This window comes from Emiliania huxleyi (genome assembly GCF_000372725.1).
Source record: "Emiliania huxleyi CCMP1516 unplaced genomic scaffold EMIHUscaffold_66, whole genome shotgun sequence".
Taxonomy (NCBI): domain Eukaryota; phylum Haptophyta; order Isochrysidales; family Noelaerhabdaceae; genus Emiliania; species Emiliania huxleyi.
The window spans coordinates 281,078-301,163 of NW_005197053.1; the positions used below are offsets into that span (position 1 = coordinate 281,078).

The window sequence follows — 20,086 nt, forward strand, 5'->3', positions numbered from 1 at the left end:
CCCGCCGCTCCTCCGCCCTCCTCACCGCCGCTCCTCCGCTACACCTCACCGCCGCACCTCCGCTACACCTCACAGGTACCGCTACACCTCCGCCTTCCTCACCGCTCGGGATGGCAAGGGGCGCAAGACGCCCACGCCGCCGCCGCCGGCTTGCGGCGGCGGCGGCGGCGTTGCGCGTGAGCGGGGGGCGAGGCGCACCGCTCCACCGCTCTAGACGCGGACTGCAGATCCTTGCCCTCCGACTGGCACTCGAGATCTCCCCACATCTCCCCAGATCTCCCCATATCTCCGACTGGCACTCGAGATCTCCCCACATCTCCCCAGATCTCCCCATATCTCCGACTGGCACTCGAGATCTCCCCACATCTCCCCAGATCTCCCCATATCTCCGACTGGCACTCGAGATCTCCCCACATCTCCCCACATCTCCCCATATCTCCGACTGGCACTCGAGATCTCCCCACAGCTCCCCAGATCTCCCCATATCTCCGACTGGCACTCGAGATCTCCCCACATCTCCCCATATCTCCCCATATCTCCCCATATCTCCGACTGGCACTCGAGATCTCCCCACATCTCCCCACATCTCCCCCCATCTCCGACTGGCACTCGAGATCTCCCCACATCTCCCCAGATCTCCCCATATCTCCGACTGGCACTCGAGAGTGACCCCGTGATTGCTTGCCCGCCGCGGCAGAGCACGCGCAAGGCCTCTCGTGATCTCCCGCGATCTCCCGCGACCTGCCGTGATCTCCCGTGATCTCCCGCGATCTCCCGCGACCTGCCGTGATCTCCCGTGATCTCCCGCCCGCCGCCGCAGAGCACCTGCGCAGTCCCCTCCTGCAGCCTCATAGGGGCCTCCCACGGGCTGGCGTAGGCCCGCCGCCGCCGAGCACCTGTACGACTTGTTTGGCATCGCCGTCCACCACGGCACGATGCAAAACGGCCACTACACCGCCTACATCCGACGGCGCGCGCCGCCGCGCTCCACGCCCGCGCGCCCCGCGCACCCCGTCTGCGCGTCGACTCCGCGGCACCCGCATCTCCCCATATCTCCCCGTCTCTCCCCCGTCTCTCCCCGTCTCTCCCCCGTCTCTCCCCACACCCCTGCGCGGCTTGACTCTGCGGCCGCACCTTTCTGTTCCAGGCACGCGTCGTGGTTCCACTGTGACGACGCCTCCGTCACGCCGGCGACGCCAAAGGCGGTGCGCTCCTGCAAGGCATACCTCCTCTTCTACATCCGAAAGGCCGTGAGCTGACCGGGCTCGACACTCGGTCGCGCTGCCAGGGGGGGCGCAGGCGTGCTCTCTGATACTCTGTGTCGTTTCACTCGGTTGGCGCGTGTGCGGCTGCGCGTGTGTGAGCGTACTAACCCGGTGAGAGATCGCGTGGTTGGCGCGAGAGTGCGACCCGGGACCGCTGCGCAGACAAAAAGGGAGAGTGTGCTCGCCCCACGCGCCCCGGCCGCTCGCTCGGGGGCGGGGGGGGGGGGGGGGGTCTTTTTTCCCGATCGGCCGGGTTACCGCAGCCCGCACCCATGCCCGATGCCACACCACCTCTTTGAGTCTTTGACTTTGGCCGGCGTGTCCCACTGGGGGTGCACTGACGAGCACTGTCCCCGCCCGCGCCCGCGCGCCCGCGCCGCAATATGCATGTAAAACATGTCAACTTCTTGCAATCGAATCCCCCCCCAACACATGCACACGTGCGTGGGACTCGTAAATATCCACGATTCCAACACACACGACAAGGGCAAGGTGGAGAGTGGACGTGAGCGCCCTGCGCCGGAGGAGCGGCTCCTTCCGGCGCCGGCGTGTGTCGAGCCCGGCCATCGCGATACGAGGTACTCCACGGCCTTCCGTTATGCGAACGCATGCCTGCCCATCAATCAACTGATCAAATGTACAAGGAGCTGCAGAAGAAGTTCGCAACCTATCTCTGAGCTTCCCGTTGCTGGAATTTACATATCGGCTTCCACCGCGCGGTTCGTTTTCTGCGCTGGGGCCGCGGCGGAGTAGTCCATCTGGTCGGAGCCGCGGTCTGCGTCGTCGGGCTTGTACAGCTGCGGGTCGTACGAGCCGAGGGCGCCCTTTTTGAACAGCATGCCGCCGTGCTCAGGGAAGTAAATCCCGAAGAACAGGACCGAGGTGGCCATGATGACCGCTCCGAGGATGATGAATCCCGCGTCGACGTCGACGTCGGGGGCGATGATGCCACGCGTGCCAATCACGGCGCCCAGGTTGCCGCCCGCGCCGACCATGCCCGAGACGACGCCAAGGGCCGGGCGCGAGACGTACGGGACGATACCGAAGTGCAACCCCTCGGACATCTGGACAAAGATGGAGAAGAAGACCATGACGGTGAGGGCGGTGCCGAGCAGGCCGTCGGTGTTGGCAACGCACTCGTCGCCTTCCGGGCGGTACCCGTAGTCGCCGACCATGATGAAGGGCTCGACGGTCGGGAGCACCACCTTGGCCACCTGGGCCGTGCCATAGTTGAGCCAGACGCCGCCGATGCCGGGGACTTGTTCGTTGGTGTTCGTGTCAAAGTAGCCGCCTCCGATCTCGTCATAATCCTTGGTGTTGCCGTAGTTGGTCTTGATCGAGTCGAACCCGCAGGGCGGCACCCACGCGCCCTTTTGCGCCGTGATGGTGTAGGTGTAGGGGTAGCCATCTGGGCCGCCAAGGCCATAGGTGTAGGGGTAGCCCGACGGCGCCAGGGTCGAGTTGAACTGGCCCCACATGCCGTCGCCGTCGTTGGCGGGTGCGCACGTGTACGGTGCGAGGCCCTCGCCTGCCCAGTCGACGGTATTGCCCGCGAGGAAGGATTCCAAGACCGAGCAGTCGCCGGCACCCTTGGCCTTGGTCCATGAGACGTCCGTGAGGCCGCCCGAGAACCCTCCGGTCCACGGACCCAGGGACGCCTGGTCCTTGTACATGCGCGTGGGCGAGGGCTTGCTGATGCTGATGAGGCCGAGGATGATGCACATCAGGCCCTCGAGCGCCTGAATGACCCACATGGCCCAGATGCGGCCGCGCATGCCGTACTTCGCGTTCATCGTGTCGGAGAGGATGCCTCCCCACGAGCGCGCAAAGATGTTCATCAGCCCGAAGATGGAGCCGTAGATGCCGGCCATGCGCTGCGGCACGCCGTAGTACTTGTAGAAGTAGAGCACGCCCTTGTTGTTCATCGTGAGCTCGACGCCGAAGCAGAATGCGTAGCCGATGAAGAGGATCCACGCGTTGATGTTGGAGAAGCCGATCATGGCCGTCTTGCAGCCCGAGGTCTTGTTCTTGGCGCCCGACTTCTCGAGCTCGCGGTAGTTGCCGTCGGGGAGGTCCTGGCCGCTGATGACGCAGAGGGAGGAGATGACGTGCAGCGCCGCGGGGACGATCATGCAGAGCCTCCACGACTTGTCCACGTCCTGGTCCTGCGACTGCAGGATGCCCTCGTAGATCAGCGGCATGACGAGCTGCGTGACTCCACCTCCGAGGTTGCCCCAACCGCCGGCGGTGGCGTTGGCGGTGCCAACGATGCTCTTCGCAAACATCTGCGAGCACCACACCTGGCACGTGACGAAGGACGCGAGCGAGAGGCCGATGATGGCGCGCGCCGCTTTGAGCTCGGTGGCGCCCTCGGCGAAGGCGAGGAGAACGATGCCGGGGATGCCGATCCAGAGGAGGCCGAAGAAAGTCCAGCGCGCGCCGAACTTATCGCAGAGCGGCCCGGCGAGGATGCGCATGATGATGGTGAAGGAGACGGCCAGGGCGCCCGAGTCGGCAATGTCCTGTGGCGTGAGATCGAGCCCGCCGTCGCTCTTGTCCTTTTTGAGGGTGGGCATGAGTGCGGCGGGGGCGAAGACGGAGAAGAAGGTGGAGAAGAAGCCAAACGTGGCTGCCCAGAAGGCGCGCATGTGCGGCTGCGCGACGTTGGGGATGATGTAGGGGAAGGTGTTGTTGAACATGACTGGGAACAGCAGGGTCGCCTTGTGCTCCTGCGAGGGCAGTCGTGGGGGCGGGTCGAGGACGTGAGCGCGGAGGGAGGTGGAGCAGGGCGCGCGTGCGCCGTGGCACGGGCGGGAGCCCCCACAATGTGTGTGTGTGGGGGGGGGGGGGGGGCACGGCAGCGCGCGCGGGTGCGTCCGCACATCGTCGACGGGAACAGCAAAGGTCCGCCCAAAGACATCCTTGGTCATCTTGGTGTTCATCCCCTTCTGCTCGAGAGCGAGGTGGAGCGTCGCGATCTCCTGCTCCAGCAGCTCCATTCTCGACTGGTCCGACATGCCACTGTAGAGCGACCGCCCCCGCTCGATTCCAGCTCTATCCCCCTCAACCGGGCCAGCCAGAGCCGAGGTCAAGTACGAAAACATGGTGAAACGTCCGATCCCAGAGGCCGAGGTTGTCGGCCGACAACCTCGGGGCGTGGGATCCGGGGGACACATCCACTCCCCTCTGCCACCGAGAATCCGAGATGCGTCCGTCTCAACGGCGCGCGCACATCCATCGTTGCTTCGTGCAGTATGCCTGGTGCGACCTCGAGCTGGATCTAGCTGGGCCGCGAGCGACGTGCCGTCCACCACCGGGAGAGGAGGGCGCGGAGCGAGCCAGATCGCCCCGGTCGGCGCGCAGGGTTCGCTGGCACAGGTAGGTAGAAAGGTGAAGAACAGCCAGGCTCGGACTGGACACCAACGCGGTATGGGTGGACGCTGGACAGATGATGACGACACGCACGAGCGACACACAGACACAAACAGGCTCACAAGACACACTCATCCAATGGTGAGTACCCTACGACTGTCGCGCCCGAACCCTCCTATGCACGGTACGATGGGCATTGCGAGCTGCTTTGCGAGATGGCTCATGCTGATCGCTGGTCTCCTCTCACTCTGCGAAGCGAGCGAGGAGATGCCTCGCTGCATCTTTGCTGGCGCCAGCCTGCGCACCAGGTCGGGAGCCGAGGTGGGCTGTCGAGAGCTCGGCGGCAAGAGCGTGGCGCTCTACTTTGCTGGCGAGTGGTGTCCGCTCTGCCGGCGCTTCACGCCCGCCCTGCACTCATTTCACGAGCAGTACAGAGACACGATGCAGGTCGTCTTTGTGTCATCCGACATGAGCCAGGACGACGCGCAGGTGAGCTGACCGGGAGCAGCCAGGCCGTCGCCGCCTCCGTCGGACGCCACGATTGCCCTTGCCATTCTCCGTTAGGCTCACTTTGAGTCGCAGCAGGGCGACTGGCTCGCCCTCGGCTGGGGAGACAGGCGCACCGCCTTCGGAGACATTCCGACACTTCCGAGACACTTCCGAGACGCACGCGAGACCCTTCCGAGAGACACTGCCCTAGACGATTGCGCCGCGCTCTCCCCGCTCGGCGCCCTCTCCCCGCAGCCGTCGTGACACCCTCGCGGGTGTCGCCGCGCCGGCGCGGTCCAGAGACGGCGGCTGTCCTGACTTATTCTCACGCTTCTCTCTGCCTCGCAGCCTCGCCGCCGAGCTGAAGCGGCGGTACGGTGTGTGGTCGATGCGCGAGGCGGAGAGTACCCGAGATTTCCCGAGATTGCCGTGTGGTAGAGCGCGAGGCGGAGACAGAGCTCTTGGCTCGCGAGCCCGAGTGGGGAGCGGCGCGGGCAGAGAGCACACAGCTATGAATAGGCGGGCGAGTTTGGCATGCGCGGCCGCCGCGCAGGCGCGCACAGCGCGCACACCGCCTCGCGTACCGCGCCCCCTCTCGCCCTCTGGCTAGGGCGCGTGCATGACTGGGCGGCTGAACTGTCCGCCGCGCAGGCGTGCCGGCTGTGGTCGTCATCGGCAAGGGCGGCGAGGAGCTCGCTTTCAGCCAATCAAACGGACACCTCCAGGGGATGTGTAGAAAGGAGCGATTCCCCGCCCATGCGATAGGAGCTCGCTTTCCTGCCGGGCGAGCGGCACGGCGCGGCGGCCTTGCGCGAGTGGCAGCCACAGAGAGCATCGGCGTGGCCGGACGAGCTCTGACGCCGCGGTCCGATTCCGGGATATTCGTGCAGTTGCAGGGCCGGGGTGTGGGTGGTGGGTCGAGGGAGGGACCTAACCGCGCCGTAGAGTAGCGAGTACGCGCGCGCGGGGCCGCGTAGCGTGTACGTACGTGCCACAGTACATTGTGGTGCCACCGCACTCTAACCCCCGCATTATAGATAAGAGAACGGTTCTCAGAGCCCAGGCGCGAAGATCGAAGTCCGAGGACCGACACGCGAAGCTTGACGGCATGCAATACACAACACCACACTGCCAGGTCCTCACGAGACACGACGCGCCGCGCGCGCTCACGAAACCTACCTACTCCGTCTCGCGCGCGATGGCGAATCCCAAGACGCAGTGGCCAAAGTCGAGCGCCGCGATGCCGTTCGTGGCTCCTGCCGAGTCGAGGTGGTACCGCTCGTGGATCTCGTAGAGCGAGAGGACGAGGCGCGCCGCCCGCGCGCGGGCCGCCGCGGGGAAGAGCGAGTGGCTTGCCGGCGACCATGGCGCCGCCGCCCGCCGAACCAGCGCCGCCGCCTCGCCCTCGCCGCCCACAGCGCGCTGCAGCGGCGTCGGCTCGCCCTCGTGCAAGCTTGCGCCGCTGCGCAGCAGGGAGGTGGCGCGGGCGGCGGTGAGCGTCTCAAGGTGCGCGAGCGGCGTCCAGCCGCGGCTGGCGAGCAGCCAGGCGGCGAGGTCGGCTTGGCCTTCGCTATTTGCAATCGATTCGGCCATGCGCTCGGTGCCGCGGGACGCGCCATACGAGGAGAGGAGCTTGACGATCTCGAGCCTACCGTGCTGAATACGCCAGCCTCAGGGCGGGAATACGGTATCGTGTAGTGTCTTCAGAGCACCGCGTGAATACAACGGAGAGGAGTACAGTGAATACAGCGGGATACGGGTGAATACAGCGGAGTACGTGTCCTCTCCGGCGCTAGTTGGGAGACAGGAATACGTGTTCCGCTTCTAGGATCTCGAGCCGGCCAGACACGCACGAGACGAGCAGAGGCGTGACGCCGCTGTTGTTGGTCTGGTCGATCGCCGCGCCGGCCTCGAGGAGCAGCCGGACGATCTCGACGAGGCCCGCGGCGCACGTCATGAGCAGTGGCGTTGCGCCACTGTTCGACGCTTGGTTGATCGCCGCGCTCGAGCGGAGGAGCAGCCGGGCGCACTCAGCGTGGCCGTGAATGCAAGCAGCGCTCAGCGGCGTGAGTCCGTCACCCTCGGCCTGGTTGATCGCCGCGCCAGCCTCGAGGAGCAGCCGGACGCACTCGAGGTGGCCGTTCTGGCACGCGATGTACAGCGGAGTGGCGCCGTCGTCACTGGCTTGGTCGGTCGCCGCGCTGGCCTCGAGGAGCAGCCGAGCGATCGCGATCTGCCCCTCCTGGCACGCGACGAGCATCGGCGTGCGGCCTTCAGCGTCTGCTTGGTTGACCGCCGCGCCAGCCTCGAGGAGCAGCCGGGCGCAGCTGATCTCGCCAGTCAAGCTCGCAGCACTCAGCGGCGTGGTGCCTTCATCATCGGCTTGGTCGACTGCCGCTCCAGCCTCGAGGAGCAGCCGCACGCACTCGAGGTTGCCCTTCTCGCATGCGATGTACAGCGGCGTGGTGCCTTCTCCATCAGCTTGGTTAATCGCCGCGCTAGCCTCGAGGAGCAGCCGGACGCACTCGACATGGCCCTCCTGGCAGGCGATGTACAGAGGCGTGGCGCCGTCCTCGTCCGCCTGGCCGACAGAAGCGCGGGCCTCGAGGAGCAGCCGGGCGCACTCAATCTGCCCCTCCTGGCACGCGATGTACAGCGCGGAAGCGCCGCCGCCAGTCGTCGCCCCGATGCTCGCGCCACCTTCGAGCAGCAGCCGCACCGCCTCGGCCTGCCCGTGACGAGCGGCCAAGGTCAGCAGCGTGTCCTGATTCTCGGTGTCGTGCCGCGCGTCGAGCTGGGCCGCGAGCGACGTGCCGCGCGTCCGCCGCCCGGAGAGGAGGGCGCGCAGCGAGTTCAGGTCGCCCCGGGCCAGGTCTGCGAGGATGGGCGCTGTGGCGCAGCTGTCTGCTAGGCCCCTCGGTGTTCACAGCGGAGTGCCTGGATTCCAGCAAAAGAATTCAACAGCAAAAGAATTTTAAGACCAAACTCCCTAGGAGGAAGTGACAAGGGAGAGAACGACGAGAGTGGGACGGCCGCGAGGTGGCATGAAGGTTGCAGCGAGAATCGGCGAGAGACTGCGAAAAGAGATAGGAAGAGGCAGACTCCCTATGGTGGGCGACGGCTAGCGCATCACACTCCTCTCCTTAAAATCCCTGTGTGGTGGCGGCGTGCCGTCCTCCCATCCCTCCCTTGGGTTGTCTGTTTTCTTTCTTTCTTTCTTTTCAAACTCCCTAGAATTTTTCCACGCACTGTGCTGCAATACCAAAACAACAACTGTGCTGTGAATCGAGTGGCAACCAACAGCTCTAGCCCCCGTTGGTTCTGCAACAGAAACATGCGCAAAAAAACTCACCGCGCTGCACGTCGAAACCTACTCCGTCTCGCGCGCGATGGCGAATCCCAAATCCCAAGACGCAGTGGCCAAAGTCGAGCGCCGCGATGCCGTTCGTGGCTCCTGCCGAGTCGAGGTGGTACCGCTCGTGGATCTCGTAGAGCGAGAGGACGAGGAGCGCCGCCCGCGCGCGGGCCGCCGAGGGGAAGAGCGAGTGGCTTGCCGGCGACCACGGCGCCGCCGCCCGCCGAACCAGCACTTGGAGCACTTGGAGTGCAGTCAGTAACCGCACATCCAGGGCCGGGGAGCTAAGAACCAGCGCCGCCGCCTCGCCCTCGCCGCCCACAGCGCGCTGCAACGGCGTCGGCTCGCCCTCGTGCAAGCTTGCGCCGCCGCGCAGCAGGGAGGTGGCGCGGGCGGCGGTGAGGGTCTCAAGGTGCGCGAGCGGCATCCAGCCTCGGCTGGCGACCAGCCAGGCGGCGAGGTCGGCTTGGCCTTCGCTGTTTGCAATCGATTCGGCCATGCGCTCGGTGCCGCGGGAAGCGCCATACTGTGCCGTATCAAAGTCTGTGCAAGTGTGAACAGCAGCTCCTGACCACGCCGCAGGCGCCTGTTGATAGGTCCAGGTGATAGCCCTGGATAGGCAATGCATACGCCTCACTGGGCCTCAGATCCCCCGACCGCGTCCCGGTGCTCTGTGGTCGGATTTGTGACGCCGCCGCACCGCGCCGCGGCCGGGGGCCCTCCCGAGGCCAAGGATGGCCGTGACGGAGCGGGACGAGCTCTGGGAGGTAAAGTGTCAGTGTATATATTGTAGTATGTAGAGACCGCCCATGTGCACAATATCTCTCAGTCTAGCTAAGCCTGGGAAGGCGATGCCAGGGCCGTACAGCAGCTTGATGGTGCTTCGCCGGCGTGCGTCCCGGAGCGGTGGGATGAAAATGGAGGACAGCGCCGACGCCGCTCTGATTCGACTTTTAACTTCAAACAAAGACAGTGGCACGCGCCACCGCGGTGCGTGCCACTGTCAGGAGCAGATACGTCAGTTAGTTGTGTTCACGCCGGGATCGTGTCCTCCGCAACCTGCACAGACTTTAGGCTACAGCAGTACGAGGAGAGGAGCTTGTGCTTGACGACCTCGAGGTGGCCAAAGCGGCACGCGATGTACAGCGGCGTGGCGCCGCCATTCAGGGCTTGGCCGACCGCCGCGCCGGCCTCGAGGAGCAGCCGGGTGCACTCGACGTGGCGAGGCCGCCCACGCGGCCCGATGGGGAGGAACGGGGCGAGCCCCCTCCAACCCACCCGCGCTAGGTCTCGGGGGACGAAGGGGTCACACCCGACGACCTCGGGAACTAGCCGGGGCAGTCGGAGAAGTGGCAACTCCGTGCACTGACGGTCGGCCGCCAGAAAACACGCCTCCGTGGCTCGGGTTAGTTACACCAATCCTCGCTACCCAACGCGGCCAAAGGATATCCACCTCGAGAACCTCGAGAACGTGGCGAAAAGAAATCACAGCGGCGCTCACGGCGCCGTCGTGAGCCGGCGTGAGCCTCCGGTGTACACATTTATGGCCTCCCACCGCATCGGCGCCCGCCTCTCTGGCCTCTCGCCAGAGCAGCTCGTCGCTTTCATCGACGAGCAATGACAAGCCGTGTTCGGCGGCGAAGGCAGCAATGACGAGCTTGTCAACTCGCTGGAGCGGTACGACCCGTCAACAAATGAGTGGGAGGAGGAGGCTGTGCCGCCGATGCCGTCGGCACGAAAGTATGTCGGCACAGCGGTGCTCGACGGCAAGCTCTACGCGGCGGGCGGCCAGGAGGTGGTTGACCTCGCAATTTCCAACATGGCGGAGCGGTACGACCTGGCTACGAACGCGTGGGAGGCGGTGGCGCCGATGGCGACGGCGCGGCTTGCTCACGCCGCGGCGGTGCTCGAAGGCAAGGTCTATGCTGTTGGAGGCTACAACACACTGAGCTCGGTGGAGCGGTACGACCCGGCGACGAATGCATGGGAGGAGGTGGCGCCGATGGCGTCGGCGCGGGACTCTCACGGCGTGACAGTGCTCGACGGCAAGCTGTACGCTGTGGGTGGCTGCAACAACGCCGACGGCATCCTCAGCTCGGTGGAGCGGTACGACCCGGCGCTGGATACGTGGGAGGCGGTGGCTCCGATGGCGGCGGCGCGGTATAATCACGCCGTCGCGGTGCTCGACGGCAAGCTGTACGCTGTGGGAGGCTTCAACTACCGGTACGGCCTCCTCAGCTCGGTGGAGCGGTACGACCCTGCGTTGGATGCGTGGGAGGCGGTGGCGCCGATGGCGCCGGCTCGAAGTCGCCTCTCCGTGGCGGTGCTGGACGGCAAGCTGTATGCTGTGGGCGGGCAGAACGACGAGGAGGACGTGGACGGAGGTATCGGCTGCCTGGTGGAGCGTTACGACCCGGCGTTGGAGGTATGGGAGGCGGTGGCGCCGATGGGGACGGCGCGGGTCTTTCCGACTTTGATGTAGGCGGCTGTCTCTCTCTCTCTCTCTCTCTCTCTCTCTCTCTCTCTCTCTCTCCCGAATGTCTTTTCGTGGTCCTGAGCGTTTTCTTTTGTGCTAGTCCGTGCCAGTCTGCGGGATAAGAATTCTTTTGTGGTGCCAGTCCGAGCCAGTCTGCTGTGAGAGGCGCCCCCGGCTCGTGCAGCTGTGGAACAGGCCACGCCCATAGGGCGCCGAGCGCGCCAGAAACGACCCCGTATTTCTCGGTACTGAGCCCTCCTCTCGACCCGCTCTTGATGTCCATCCGGTCCGCGCCGTCCAGCTGGGCGACGCCGTCGCGTACGAGCCGGCCTCGACGCGCTCGCGGCTGCCGCGGCGGCCTCGGAGGCGCGCTCGGCGAGCGGCCGCGCTCGGCAGTGCTCCTGCTGCTGCTGACGTCGGCGAGCGGCGCTCCAGTGAGCGGGTCCGACAGCGCGGCTCGCCAGGAGGCCATCGACAGCCTCGTGGCTCGCTCGTCGCTCGTCGAGCTGCAGATCTCTGGCTCGCGCACCGGCCTCGTCTATCGCGTCGGCGTGGAAGGCTGCTTGCCGCTGCGGCAGAGCGGCCCGCCGCGCACCCTCTACCTCGTCGCGTGGTCTCTCGGCCATACTATCCTGCCGTCCCGCATCCAGCTCCACCCTCCGATCGGCAGGGAGCAATTCACTGGGGCTGCTCCGCTGATGCGCTCGATGGCGCTCGCGGCCGACGCGGGCGCGTGGCGGAACGGCATATCTGCGACGCAGAAGGAGGGTAAGGTGAAGGCGCGCTCGGATCATCTGCTCGACGAGGCGGCGTGGCGCACGTTCCCCCACGCCGCCAAGCTGCTCGCGCGGTGGGTTGACGGAGCGCTCGAGCCGCTGCCCGCCGGCGTGCAGCTGCTCCGCGCCGAGGGCTACCCGCGCGGCAACCTGATCGACGGTCCCCCCGTGGAGTACAAGGACCTCGTGCTGCTGCTCGACGACGTTGGTGTCTACTCGCTGCTCGTCGGCACCGTCTCGCGGCTCCTCGACCGGCTGACGGATCGTCGGTCGGCGGTCGGCGAGCAAGCGGTCTACGCAGTGTCGGCAGAGCTAAAAGTCGAGGTGCTCGCGCTCTTCGACCCCGAGCTGGAGCTCGGGCGCCGAGCGCGGGAGGTGTACGACGCATTTCTCCGCGCGCCCGACGACATCGAGTCCAGCCCCGAGTCCCCGCTCGGCTCTCCACTCACCGACGGTACGTGCGCCACGCAGCCGCTGGGCGCCGGCATGCGAGGGCGGGCTCGCGCAGCTCGCCGATCCGCAGAGGCGGGCGGCGCAGGACCGCACGCTTTTGCGGCGGCTAGAGCAGCAGACGGACGACGGCATGGCGGCGGTGGACGAGACCGAGATCCTCTCCGAGACCCTCGACGTCGGCGACGGCGGCGAGGAGGAGGAGGAGGAGGAGGAGGCAGCGCAAGAGGAGAGCCCCGGGCGCGCGGCGCGCGCCTCGGGCGAGGAGGAGGGCGCGGATAGGGCCGCCTCGTTCGAGGATGGAGAGGAGGACGGCGAGGATGAATGTGACCAGTCCGCCGGGGAGGCGGCTGGGCTGCTGATACTCGGGTCGGGAGAGTGCGAGGACGACCAGGGTAGCGAGCCTCCTTCGGGAGGGGACGCTGACGTGGAGGCAGACGCCGCATTTGCGCACGCCAGCGAAGAGTCCGCCGAGCTTTAAGAATTCGGGCCGACGGTGCAAAAACAGAGAGGAGCCACACGGGAAACACGACACGCGTCTCTCAAGAGGCAACGGCAAGCACCGGCGCGTCGAGCGGCGCGCTTCAACCGGCGGCACCGGAGGCCGTGCCGCCCGGCCGTGAGACCGGCCGTCGGTTGACGGCGCGCCGCGGCGGCGGCTAGGGCAGGGGCTGCGCGCGCTCGCAAGCAGCGACGAGGCGGAGCGCGCGGAAGGCCGAGGCGGAAATCAGCGCGACCGAGACGGCCTGCGCGGCGGGGACGGCGCCCTCGGATCAGCGTGCACGAGTGGGGGCCTCGGAAGCGGCGAGATGCGGCGCCGAGAGAGGGAGATCTGTGCCGCTCTCGCGCCTGGCGCCGAGCGCAGGCGTCGCGAGCTGGTGGCGGCGCCGTCGAGCGTCGCGAACGGTCCACCGCTCGCGCACGCGTGCAGCCGGTCCAGGGCGGCTAGGCAGAAAGAAGAATGGCGCGAATTGAGGCCGTACGCGCCGAGCGCGAGCCTTGTTCCAGAGCGGCTGGCTGTCGCACGAGCCGGAGTAAAATTCTTTTGTGGGGGCTCCCGCCGAGCGCTGGGAACCCGGAGCGCTGGAACCCATCACCGCCGCTGACGCCCACACCGATGGCCTCCCACCGCATCGGCGCCCGCCTCTCTGGCCTCTCGCCAGAGCAGCTCGTCGCCTTCATCGACGAGCAGGCGCCCCTCTGGAGCGCCGCCGCAATGCGCGTGGCGGAGGAGCACGCCGCTCGGCTCGTGGAGCAGCCCGAGTGGGTGCTCTCCGAGGTCCTCCTCTCGCCGGACCTCGCCCCGCACATCCTCGCCCAGCTGCCGACCACAGAGCACGCCGCCAAGGGGACGTGCCGCGCGTGGCGCCGCGGCTGGAAGGAGACGCTGAAGAAGCGCGAGAGGCCGCGCATGCTCGTGATCGGCGGCAACGACGGCGGCGAAGGCAGCAGCGAGGGCGAGTTCCTCAGCTCGCTGGAGCGGTACGACCCGTCAACGAACGAGTGGGAGGAGGAGGCTGTGCCGCCGATGCTGACGGCACGAAGCTATATCGGCACGACGGTGCTCGACGGCAAGCTCTACGCGGCGGGCGGCATGAATGAGGAGGACGGCGCAACTTCCAACGCGGTGGAGCGGTACGACCTGGCTACGAACGCGTGGGAGGCGGTGGCGTCGATGGCGTCGGCGCGGCTTGCTCACGCCGCGGCGGTGCTCGAAGGCAAGTTGTACGCTGTGGGCGGGTACAGCGGCGGCGTGGTACACACTGGCCACTCCCTCAGCTCGGTGGAGCGGTACGACCCCGCTACGAACGCGTGGGAGCGGGTGGCGCCGATGGCGGAGGCGCGAGTTACTCACACCGTCGCGGTGCTTGACGGCAAGCTGTACGCTGTTGGCGGGTACAACAACGGCTGGCTCAGCTCAGTCGAGCGGTACGACCCTGCGTTGGATGCGTGGGAGGCGGTGGCGCCGATGGCGGCGGCGCGGAACTATCACGCCGTGGCGGTGCTCGACGGCAAGCTGTATGCGGTGGGCGGACTGGATGCCGGCCACAACCACCTCAGCTCGGTGGAGCGGTACGACCCCGCTACGAACGCGTGGGAGGCTGTGGCGCCGATGGCGGAGGCGCGGTATGCTCACGCCGTGGCCGTGCTCGACGGCAGCCTGTACGTTATGGGCGGGTACAACAACGGCTTCCTCAGCTCAGTCGAGCGGTACGACCCGGCAGTGGGCGCGTGGGAGGCGGTGGCTCCAATGGCGGCGGCACGGATGAAGGCTTTCGCCATCTTGATGTAGTCGCCGTTGTGTGCGTGCGTGCTAGCCCCACGGCGTGTGTGCTGAAGTCCCTCGCCTGAGTGTGCGTGCCCCCGTCAATCCTAGAAAAAACATAGAAAAAAGAAATCCGCGCTTATAGCCTCTCCATGTGTTTATCACAGAGTAGCCCCGGGACGGTCGGGGGGGGGGGCGGCGGCCTCACGCCCGGGACTCACCCCGAGACCCCACCCCGGGACGCGCCGGCTGCGGGTGAGGCCCCACCCCCGGGGCAGTGAGGGGCAGGGGCGGGGCGGAGCTCCTCAGAGTGAGGCGCCCCGGGTGCCCCCCCACCCCCCCCACCCCGCCCCCCGGGCACCCGACCCGCCCTCAGCTCTCAGCTCCCCACCACGCAAGGTGCAGCGGACGCCGACCTGGTGGGCAAGCGGATGATGAAGACCTTTGGCGGCCATGGCACCTTCGTCGGAGATATCGTCTCTTACGACCCGGAGACGGGATGTTACCAGCAGGTCACCTATGAGGACGGCGACAAGGAGGGCCTCTCGCGAGCCTCTGTCGAGGCTGGCGTGCGGCGATTCCAGGCCCAGGCAAAGTGATGCGATCCGTCTCGCCGAGGCGCGCTTTTTTGCGTCCGCCAGGAGGCGTAGGTTGCGATAGGGAGGAGGACGAGGACGAGGGCGGGCACGGTGAGCGGCGAGCAGCTCACGAGCGAGGACGCCCCCGTCGAGGAGACGGCAGACGAGAAGGCCGGGGCCGCCGCCGGCAGGCTAGGCTCGGCTAGCGAGCTGTAGCCCAGTTGAGACCCCGGTTTCGCGCACATGCGCATCGCATGGCCGCTCGGTCTGCCAATAGGCGTCCACGAACTGGGCAGATGGGCCATCACGAAACCTTCGGCATCTCTACCGCAGGAAGGCTGCCAATGATGAAATGATGAGCACCAACGTCTCTTGGTGCTGTCCGTTAGTGTCGCATCGAAGAGGACAGGGCCTCCGGTGAGAAAGGAGGCCCACCAACTGAATGACCCAAAGTTGAACACCGCACCGCCACACATGGACAGCGCGAACATTACGACGGCGGGGTTGCGATGGTCGATGGCCACAACGCTGGCATTCGCCTCACGACTGCCTTTGGCGTACAGAGCCTCGCGCTGGGCGGCAGTGCTTGCATAAGAGGAGGTGAGGAATACCCATTTGGATTTGCCTCGCGCTTGTAACATCTCGGCGAGGCGCGGCAAAGCTTGCGAGTAGAAGGCCTCCGTTGGGTGACAATCAAAGTAGCCGTCTCCTATGCTGTCGTTAAATCGGGCGTAAACGCTGCCGCACTGGGCGGTGGGTGTTTGGCCATCAATCGATGTCACCACCAATCCGTGTGCTCTCAGCAACTGGGCGGCTGCATCCTGTATCGCAGGGGCAAAGCGGAACTGGTCTCGAAGGGATTGCGTATGACAGCCCTCCCAGTATGCCGGGGACTCGGCAGTCGGCGTTCGCAACGACCTTGCCGGGCGCCACGACGGCGACGGCCGGCTCGGTATGCATGTGTCCGTGGACGTGCAGCGCGGCGGAAGAGCGCAGGAAGGCCTCGTGCAGCCGCGGCGCGTCCTCGCCGCGCACGTCCTCTTGCCCGGGCAGCTTGGGGTTGGAGTGCGTCACGAGCACGTCGATCGGCATCGCGCACGTCGCGTCGACCGCACCAAAGTAGCCGCCCCTCTCCACTTTGCGCAGGCCCTGCGTGTGCGAGGCCGGGATGCCATGCGCCGCACCCAGCACCAGCGACGCTGCCGCTGCCGCGGTCGCCGACGCCGAGCCGGCCGGTCGCGACGCCGCGCCGACGTGAAGCGCGCGGAGCCTCTCGGCCAGCCGCGCCTCCTCCGGCTGCTGCGCCTTGTGCTGCCGCTGCTGCCGCTCGAGCTTGGTCGGCTGCGGCCGCCGCTCGAACGAGCAAGCCGCCCAGAGCGCCGCACGGTCCTTCTTGCTCAGCCCAACCAGCTGGTCGGCCGTCGGCGCGACCGGCGGCGCTGGCTCGTGTTGCTCCCGCTCCTCGGCCGGCAGCTCCACTGCCGGCGCGGTGGTGGCGGCGCTGGCGGCGCTGGCGGCAGCGGCAGGCGTCGCGGCCGAGGGTGCATCCGCAGTTGCTGTATCCGCCGTCGCAGGCTCGTGTTGCGCCCGCGTCAAGGGCACCGTGAGGGCGCCGCCTTGAGGGAGCATGCACGGCAGGCCCGTCCTGGTGTTGCGCCAGTCCAGGTGCTGCTCCGAGCACAGGTCGTGGTTGCCGTAGACAATGTGCACGTCGCCGTTGGGGAAGGAGTCGCGCAACCAGTCGAGCTCCGGCACGGCGTCACTCTTGACGCCACGCAGCTCGTTGCCCGCCGACGCCATGTCGCCGGCCACAAGCACAATGGCCCGCGCCACCGCCTCGGCGCCGAGCTCATTGTCGAGCGTTTGCAGCGCCTGCTCCCAGAAGTGGCGCTGCGTGGCGGTTTCGATCTGCCAGTCCGAAATGCATATCAGCGGTCGGCCTGCTCGCAGAAACGGCAGGTGAACCTCGTATCCCCGAGCAATGTGAACCGTCGGTGGATGCTTGATGCGGAATGCAGCGCCTTTACGGTTGTCGTACAATGGAATTTGGTCGATGCTGGTGTGTGGCTCTTGCGAAGGTTGCGCCATCTTGCGCTCGACTTTATCGCGTGCGCTTCGAGAGTCGTTCGGCGTGGATCTCACCGAGCGGTGTCCGAGTTGTCAACGCATGGACGGGTCCTGGACACATATCCCCTGGTCGGTGCAGGCCTGGACTTGGTGGGAAATCCAAGTCCGCAATGTTGTCGATCGCCGTACGCACGAACGGACGCAGATCTTATCTGACAATCTGACTTAAACGGGGAAGGAGCTAGGGAACTGACGTTCGCCAGAACTTCACAATCGTCCAACGGTAAAGTACTGGAGGTGGTAGAGGGTGTGGACCGTGAGTTGAACAAAATCCGGGGACGCGACCCACCTCGCCACAGACGGTCCCGCGCCTCGCCGCTATGACGGGGACACACCCCGCACCGTCCGCTGTGTCCCCGTCTTTGTCCGGAGTGAATACTCCAACGCGCTCGTCGGTGACGGTGTCCCCCGATTTCGCCGCGCTCGGCGAACCTCGACAGCGCTTTCGGTGGCATGCAGCTCTTTGCGCCTGAAGCCTGGAGTGAAGCTCCTCTGCTGCTCACACACTCTGCACAGATGGCACAGCCCACTGTGCGGCTGCCACAGCTGTGACAGCGATGGGCTCGCCCTCACTGGCCCTCAGTCAGTTGTGCTGCGGCTTGTGTGAGCGACACTGCTCGGCGACTGCCGGCACACTGTGAGACCATGGGTGTGAGGTAAAACCACGCTACCAGCGCTTGGTCACATCAGCCCTGAGGTCAGATCCTTCTCCTCTGTTGATGGTAACACTTGTCTACTCGCTGGAGCCGAGCAGGAGGGCTTGGCGCACAACCCCTGTTCAACTCAGGGTCCACACCCCGTACATCAGCTCAACATCTCATTTTCACATTCTGGTTTCTGCCCGGCATGCGGCATAGGGGCGTCTGTGCAGTCTACGTTGGCACAGATTTGTACTAGGGGGTGTAACAGACAACACGGAGTATTCAACAAACGACGATTTTCCCGTCGGCCCTCTCTCGAGGGCCGGACTCCGCTCTTTTGTGTCGGGCCTCTCACGGACCGCGGCGCGCTCTCCACCTCCACGACTCGAGCTTTGCGGCCGCGGGCCGGCGGTCAGATGATGTGGAAGCCCTCGGTGTCCGAGACCGCCTTGAGCAGCTGCGCCTTGAGCTTGGACTTTGTCGTGTACTCGGGCAGCAGCAGGTGGTTGAAGCAGGTGGTTGAAGCAGGTGTGTGCCGACGGGAGTCGCTCCTCGTCGGAGCCGTTGCGCGAGATGACGAAGGAGAGGTTGCCGAGCCCCTTGATTGGCACCCGGTCCGAGCCGGTGCAAAAGAAGAGGAACTTCTTCTTCATCTCGAGCGGCAGCTCGTGGATCACCTCCCACAGCAGCGCGATGCACGGGCTGTCACAAGAGAAGCCGTCGTCGTACTGCGTCACCCGCTCCAGCGCCTCGAAGTCGAGATTTGGCGAGCCGCACAGCAGCAGCTCGAGCTCCTCCCACCGGAAGAGCTGGATCGCCTATACGGGGAGATATGGGGAGATGTGGTGAGATGTGGTGAGATGTGGGGAGGTGTGGGGAGGTGTGGGGAGGTGTGGGGAGGTGTGGGGAGGTGTGGGGAGGTGTGGGGAGGTGTGGGGAGGTGTGGGGAGGTGTGGGGTGATGTGGGGAGGTGTGGGGAGATGTGGGGAGGTGTGGGGAGATGTGGGGAGGTGTGGGGAGATGCGGGGAGGTGTGGTGAGATGTGAGGAGATGTGGTGAGATGTGGGGGAGATATGGGGAGATCGCTGGATCGCCTCGCCGCCGCAGACCGACTCGAAGCCGCGCAGGAAGGCGTCCGACTGCGTCGCAACCGAGTCGACGAGGAGGTACTGCGTGTACAGCCGCACGTACTCGGCGCGGTTGGCGCCTAACACAAAGAAAGCGCGAACCTCGTCTTTCTTTTTTTCCGTGGGGCGTAGCGCGTAGTTGGCGCGGCCCGCGCCCGTCACGGGCACCTCGCCGCCCCCCTCGACGAGGTCGAAGACCTTCCGCTCCCCAAACTCCTCGTAGGCAACTTGCATGCACAGCGCAAAGGTCTCCTCCACCTATGTATGTGGGAAGGTGAAGAACAGCCAGGCTCGGACAAGACACCATCGCGGTATGGGTGGACGCGAGACAGAAGACGACGGCACGCTCGAGCGACACACACACACACACACACACACACACACACACAAACACACACACACACACACACACACACACACACACACACACACACACAAGCTCACAAGACGCACCTGCTCCGCCGGCGCGAAGTCGAGCAGCTGCTGCAGCGAGCGGCCGACCAGCGGGAAGGCGCGCTGCAGGTCGGTCATGCCGAGGGGCTGCCGCATCAGCTTCTTGTACACGACGTGCGGGAAGCGGACCTGGATTCGGGTGCTGTGGGGGTAGGGTGACTGGGTTCGGGGAGTGTGGGGCGTGCGGGAAGCGGACCTGGATTCAGGTGCTGTGGGGGCAGGGTGACTGGGTTCGGGGAGTGTGGGGCGTGCGGGAAGCGGACCTGGATTCGGGTGCTGTGGGGGTAGGGTGACTGGGTTCGGGGAGTGTGGGGCGTGCGGGAAGCGGGCCTGGATTCGGGTGCTGTGGGGGTAGGGTGACTGGGTTCGGGGAGTGTGGGGTGTGCGGGAAGCAAACCTGGATTCGGGTGCTGTGGGGGTAGGGTGACTGGGTTCGGGGAGTGTGGGGCGTGCGGGAAGCGGGCCTGGATTCGGGTGCTGTGGGGGCAGGGTGACTGGGTTCGGGGAGTGTGGGGCGTGCGGGAAGCGGACCTGGATTCGGGTGCTGTGGGGGTAGGGTGACTGGGTTCGGGGAGTGTGGGGCGTGCGGGAAGCGGACCTGGATTCGGGTGCTGTGGGGGTAGGGTGACTGGGTTCGGGGAGTGTGGGGCGTGCGGGAAGCGTATGTCACCGATGACGCCGTTGTAGATTGCGACGCCGATCAGGACGCCG

General features: G+C 66.1%; 8 protein-coding genes across 8 annotated transcripts in view; 4 read left to right on the forward strand and 4 right to left on the reverse strand.

Moving 5' to 3' along the window:
- The window catches only part of EMIHUDRAFT_215678 (hypothetical protein), a gene marked incomplete at both ends in the record, with an annotated part of 4,959 nt that extends 3,700 nt beyond the window's left edge, over positions 1-1,259 (forward strand). Inside the window, 2 exons of the mRNA XM_005762830.1 lie at positions 855-907; positions 1,148-1,259. Coding sequence (XP_005762887.1) covers positions 855-907; positions 1,148-1,259 — 165 coding nt within the window. The remainder of the gene's footprint in view (positions 1-854; positions 908-1,147) is intronic.
- A 701-nt stretch (positions 1,260-1,960) lies between these two features.
- EMIHUDRAFT_311732 (hypothetical protein) lies at positions 1,961-4,282 on the reverse strand (the record flags this gene model as incomplete). The annotated part of the gene is made up of 3 exons (XM_005762831.1): positions 1,961-2,575; positions 2,627-3,994; positions 4,148-4,282. The coding sequence occupies 3 exons, from the start codon at positions 4,280-4,282 to the stop codon at positions 1,961-1,963; spliced, it is 2,118 nt and encodes a 705-aa protein (XP_005762888.1).
- A 544-nt stretch (positions 4,283-4,826) lies between these two features.
- Positions 4,827-5,984, forward strand: EMIHUDRAFT_215680 (hypothetical protein; the record flags this gene model as incomplete). The annotated part of the gene is made up of 2 exons (XM_005762832.1): positions 4,827-5,126; positions 5,892-5,984. The coding sequence occupies 2 exons, from the start codon at positions 4,827-4,829 to the stop codon at positions 5,982-5,984; spliced, it is 393 nt and encodes a 130-aa protein (XP_005762889.1).
- A 5,034-nt stretch (positions 5,985-11,018) lies between these two features.
- EMIHUDRAFT_215681 (hypothetical protein) lies at positions 11,019-12,664 on the forward strand (the record flags this gene model as incomplete). The annotated part of the gene is made up of 4 exons (XM_005762833.1): positions 11,019-11,031; positions 11,324-12,191; positions 12,259-12,361; positions 12,482-12,664. 4 exons carry the CDS (start codon positions 11,019-11,021, stop codon positions 12,662-12,664), a joined length of 1,167 nt encoding a protein of 388 aa, XP_005762890.1.
- A 178-nt stretch (positions 12,665-12,842) lies between these two features.
- EMIHUDRAFT_215682 (hypothetical protein) lies at positions 12,843-13,277 on the reverse strand (the record flags this gene model as incomplete). Its single annotated transcript, XM_005762834.1, has 2 exons — positions 12,843-12,929; positions 13,167-13,277. 2 exons carry the CDS (start codon positions 13,275-13,277, stop codon positions 12,843-12,845), a joined length of 198 nt encoding a protein of 65 aa, XP_005762891.1.
- A 23-nt stretch (positions 13,278-13,300) lies between these two features.
- On the forward strand, positions 13,301-15,048 carry EMIHUDRAFT_215683 (hypothetical protein; the record flags this gene model as incomplete). The annotated part of the gene is made up of 2 exons (XM_005762835.1): positions 13,301-13,600; positions 14,833-15,048. 2 exons carry the CDS (start codon positions 13,301-13,303, stop codon positions 15,046-15,048), a joined length of 516 nt encoding a protein of 171 aa, XP_005762892.1.
- Positions 15,049-17,977: 2,929 nt separating this feature from the next.
- On the reverse strand, positions 17,978-19,156 carry EMIHUDRAFT_67681 (putative ubiquitin-protein ligase; the record flags this gene model as incomplete). Its single annotated transcript, XM_005762836.1, has 3 exons — positions 17,978-18,613; positions 18,905-19,024; positions 19,085-19,156. 3 exons carry the CDS (start codon positions 19,154-19,156, stop codon positions 17,978-17,980), a joined length of 828 nt encoding a protein of 275 aa, XP_005762893.1.
- Positions 19,157-19,677: 521 nt separating this feature from the next.
- On the reverse strand, positions 19,678-19,890 carry EMIHUDRAFT_59430 (hypothetical protein; the record flags this gene model as incomplete). Its single annotated transcript, XM_005762837.1, has 1 exon — positions 19,678-19,890. A coding segment is annotated over one exon (213 nt), but the record flags the coding sequence as incomplete, so codon positions are not given.
- Between the last annotated feature and the right edge of the window lie 196 nt (positions 19,891-20,086).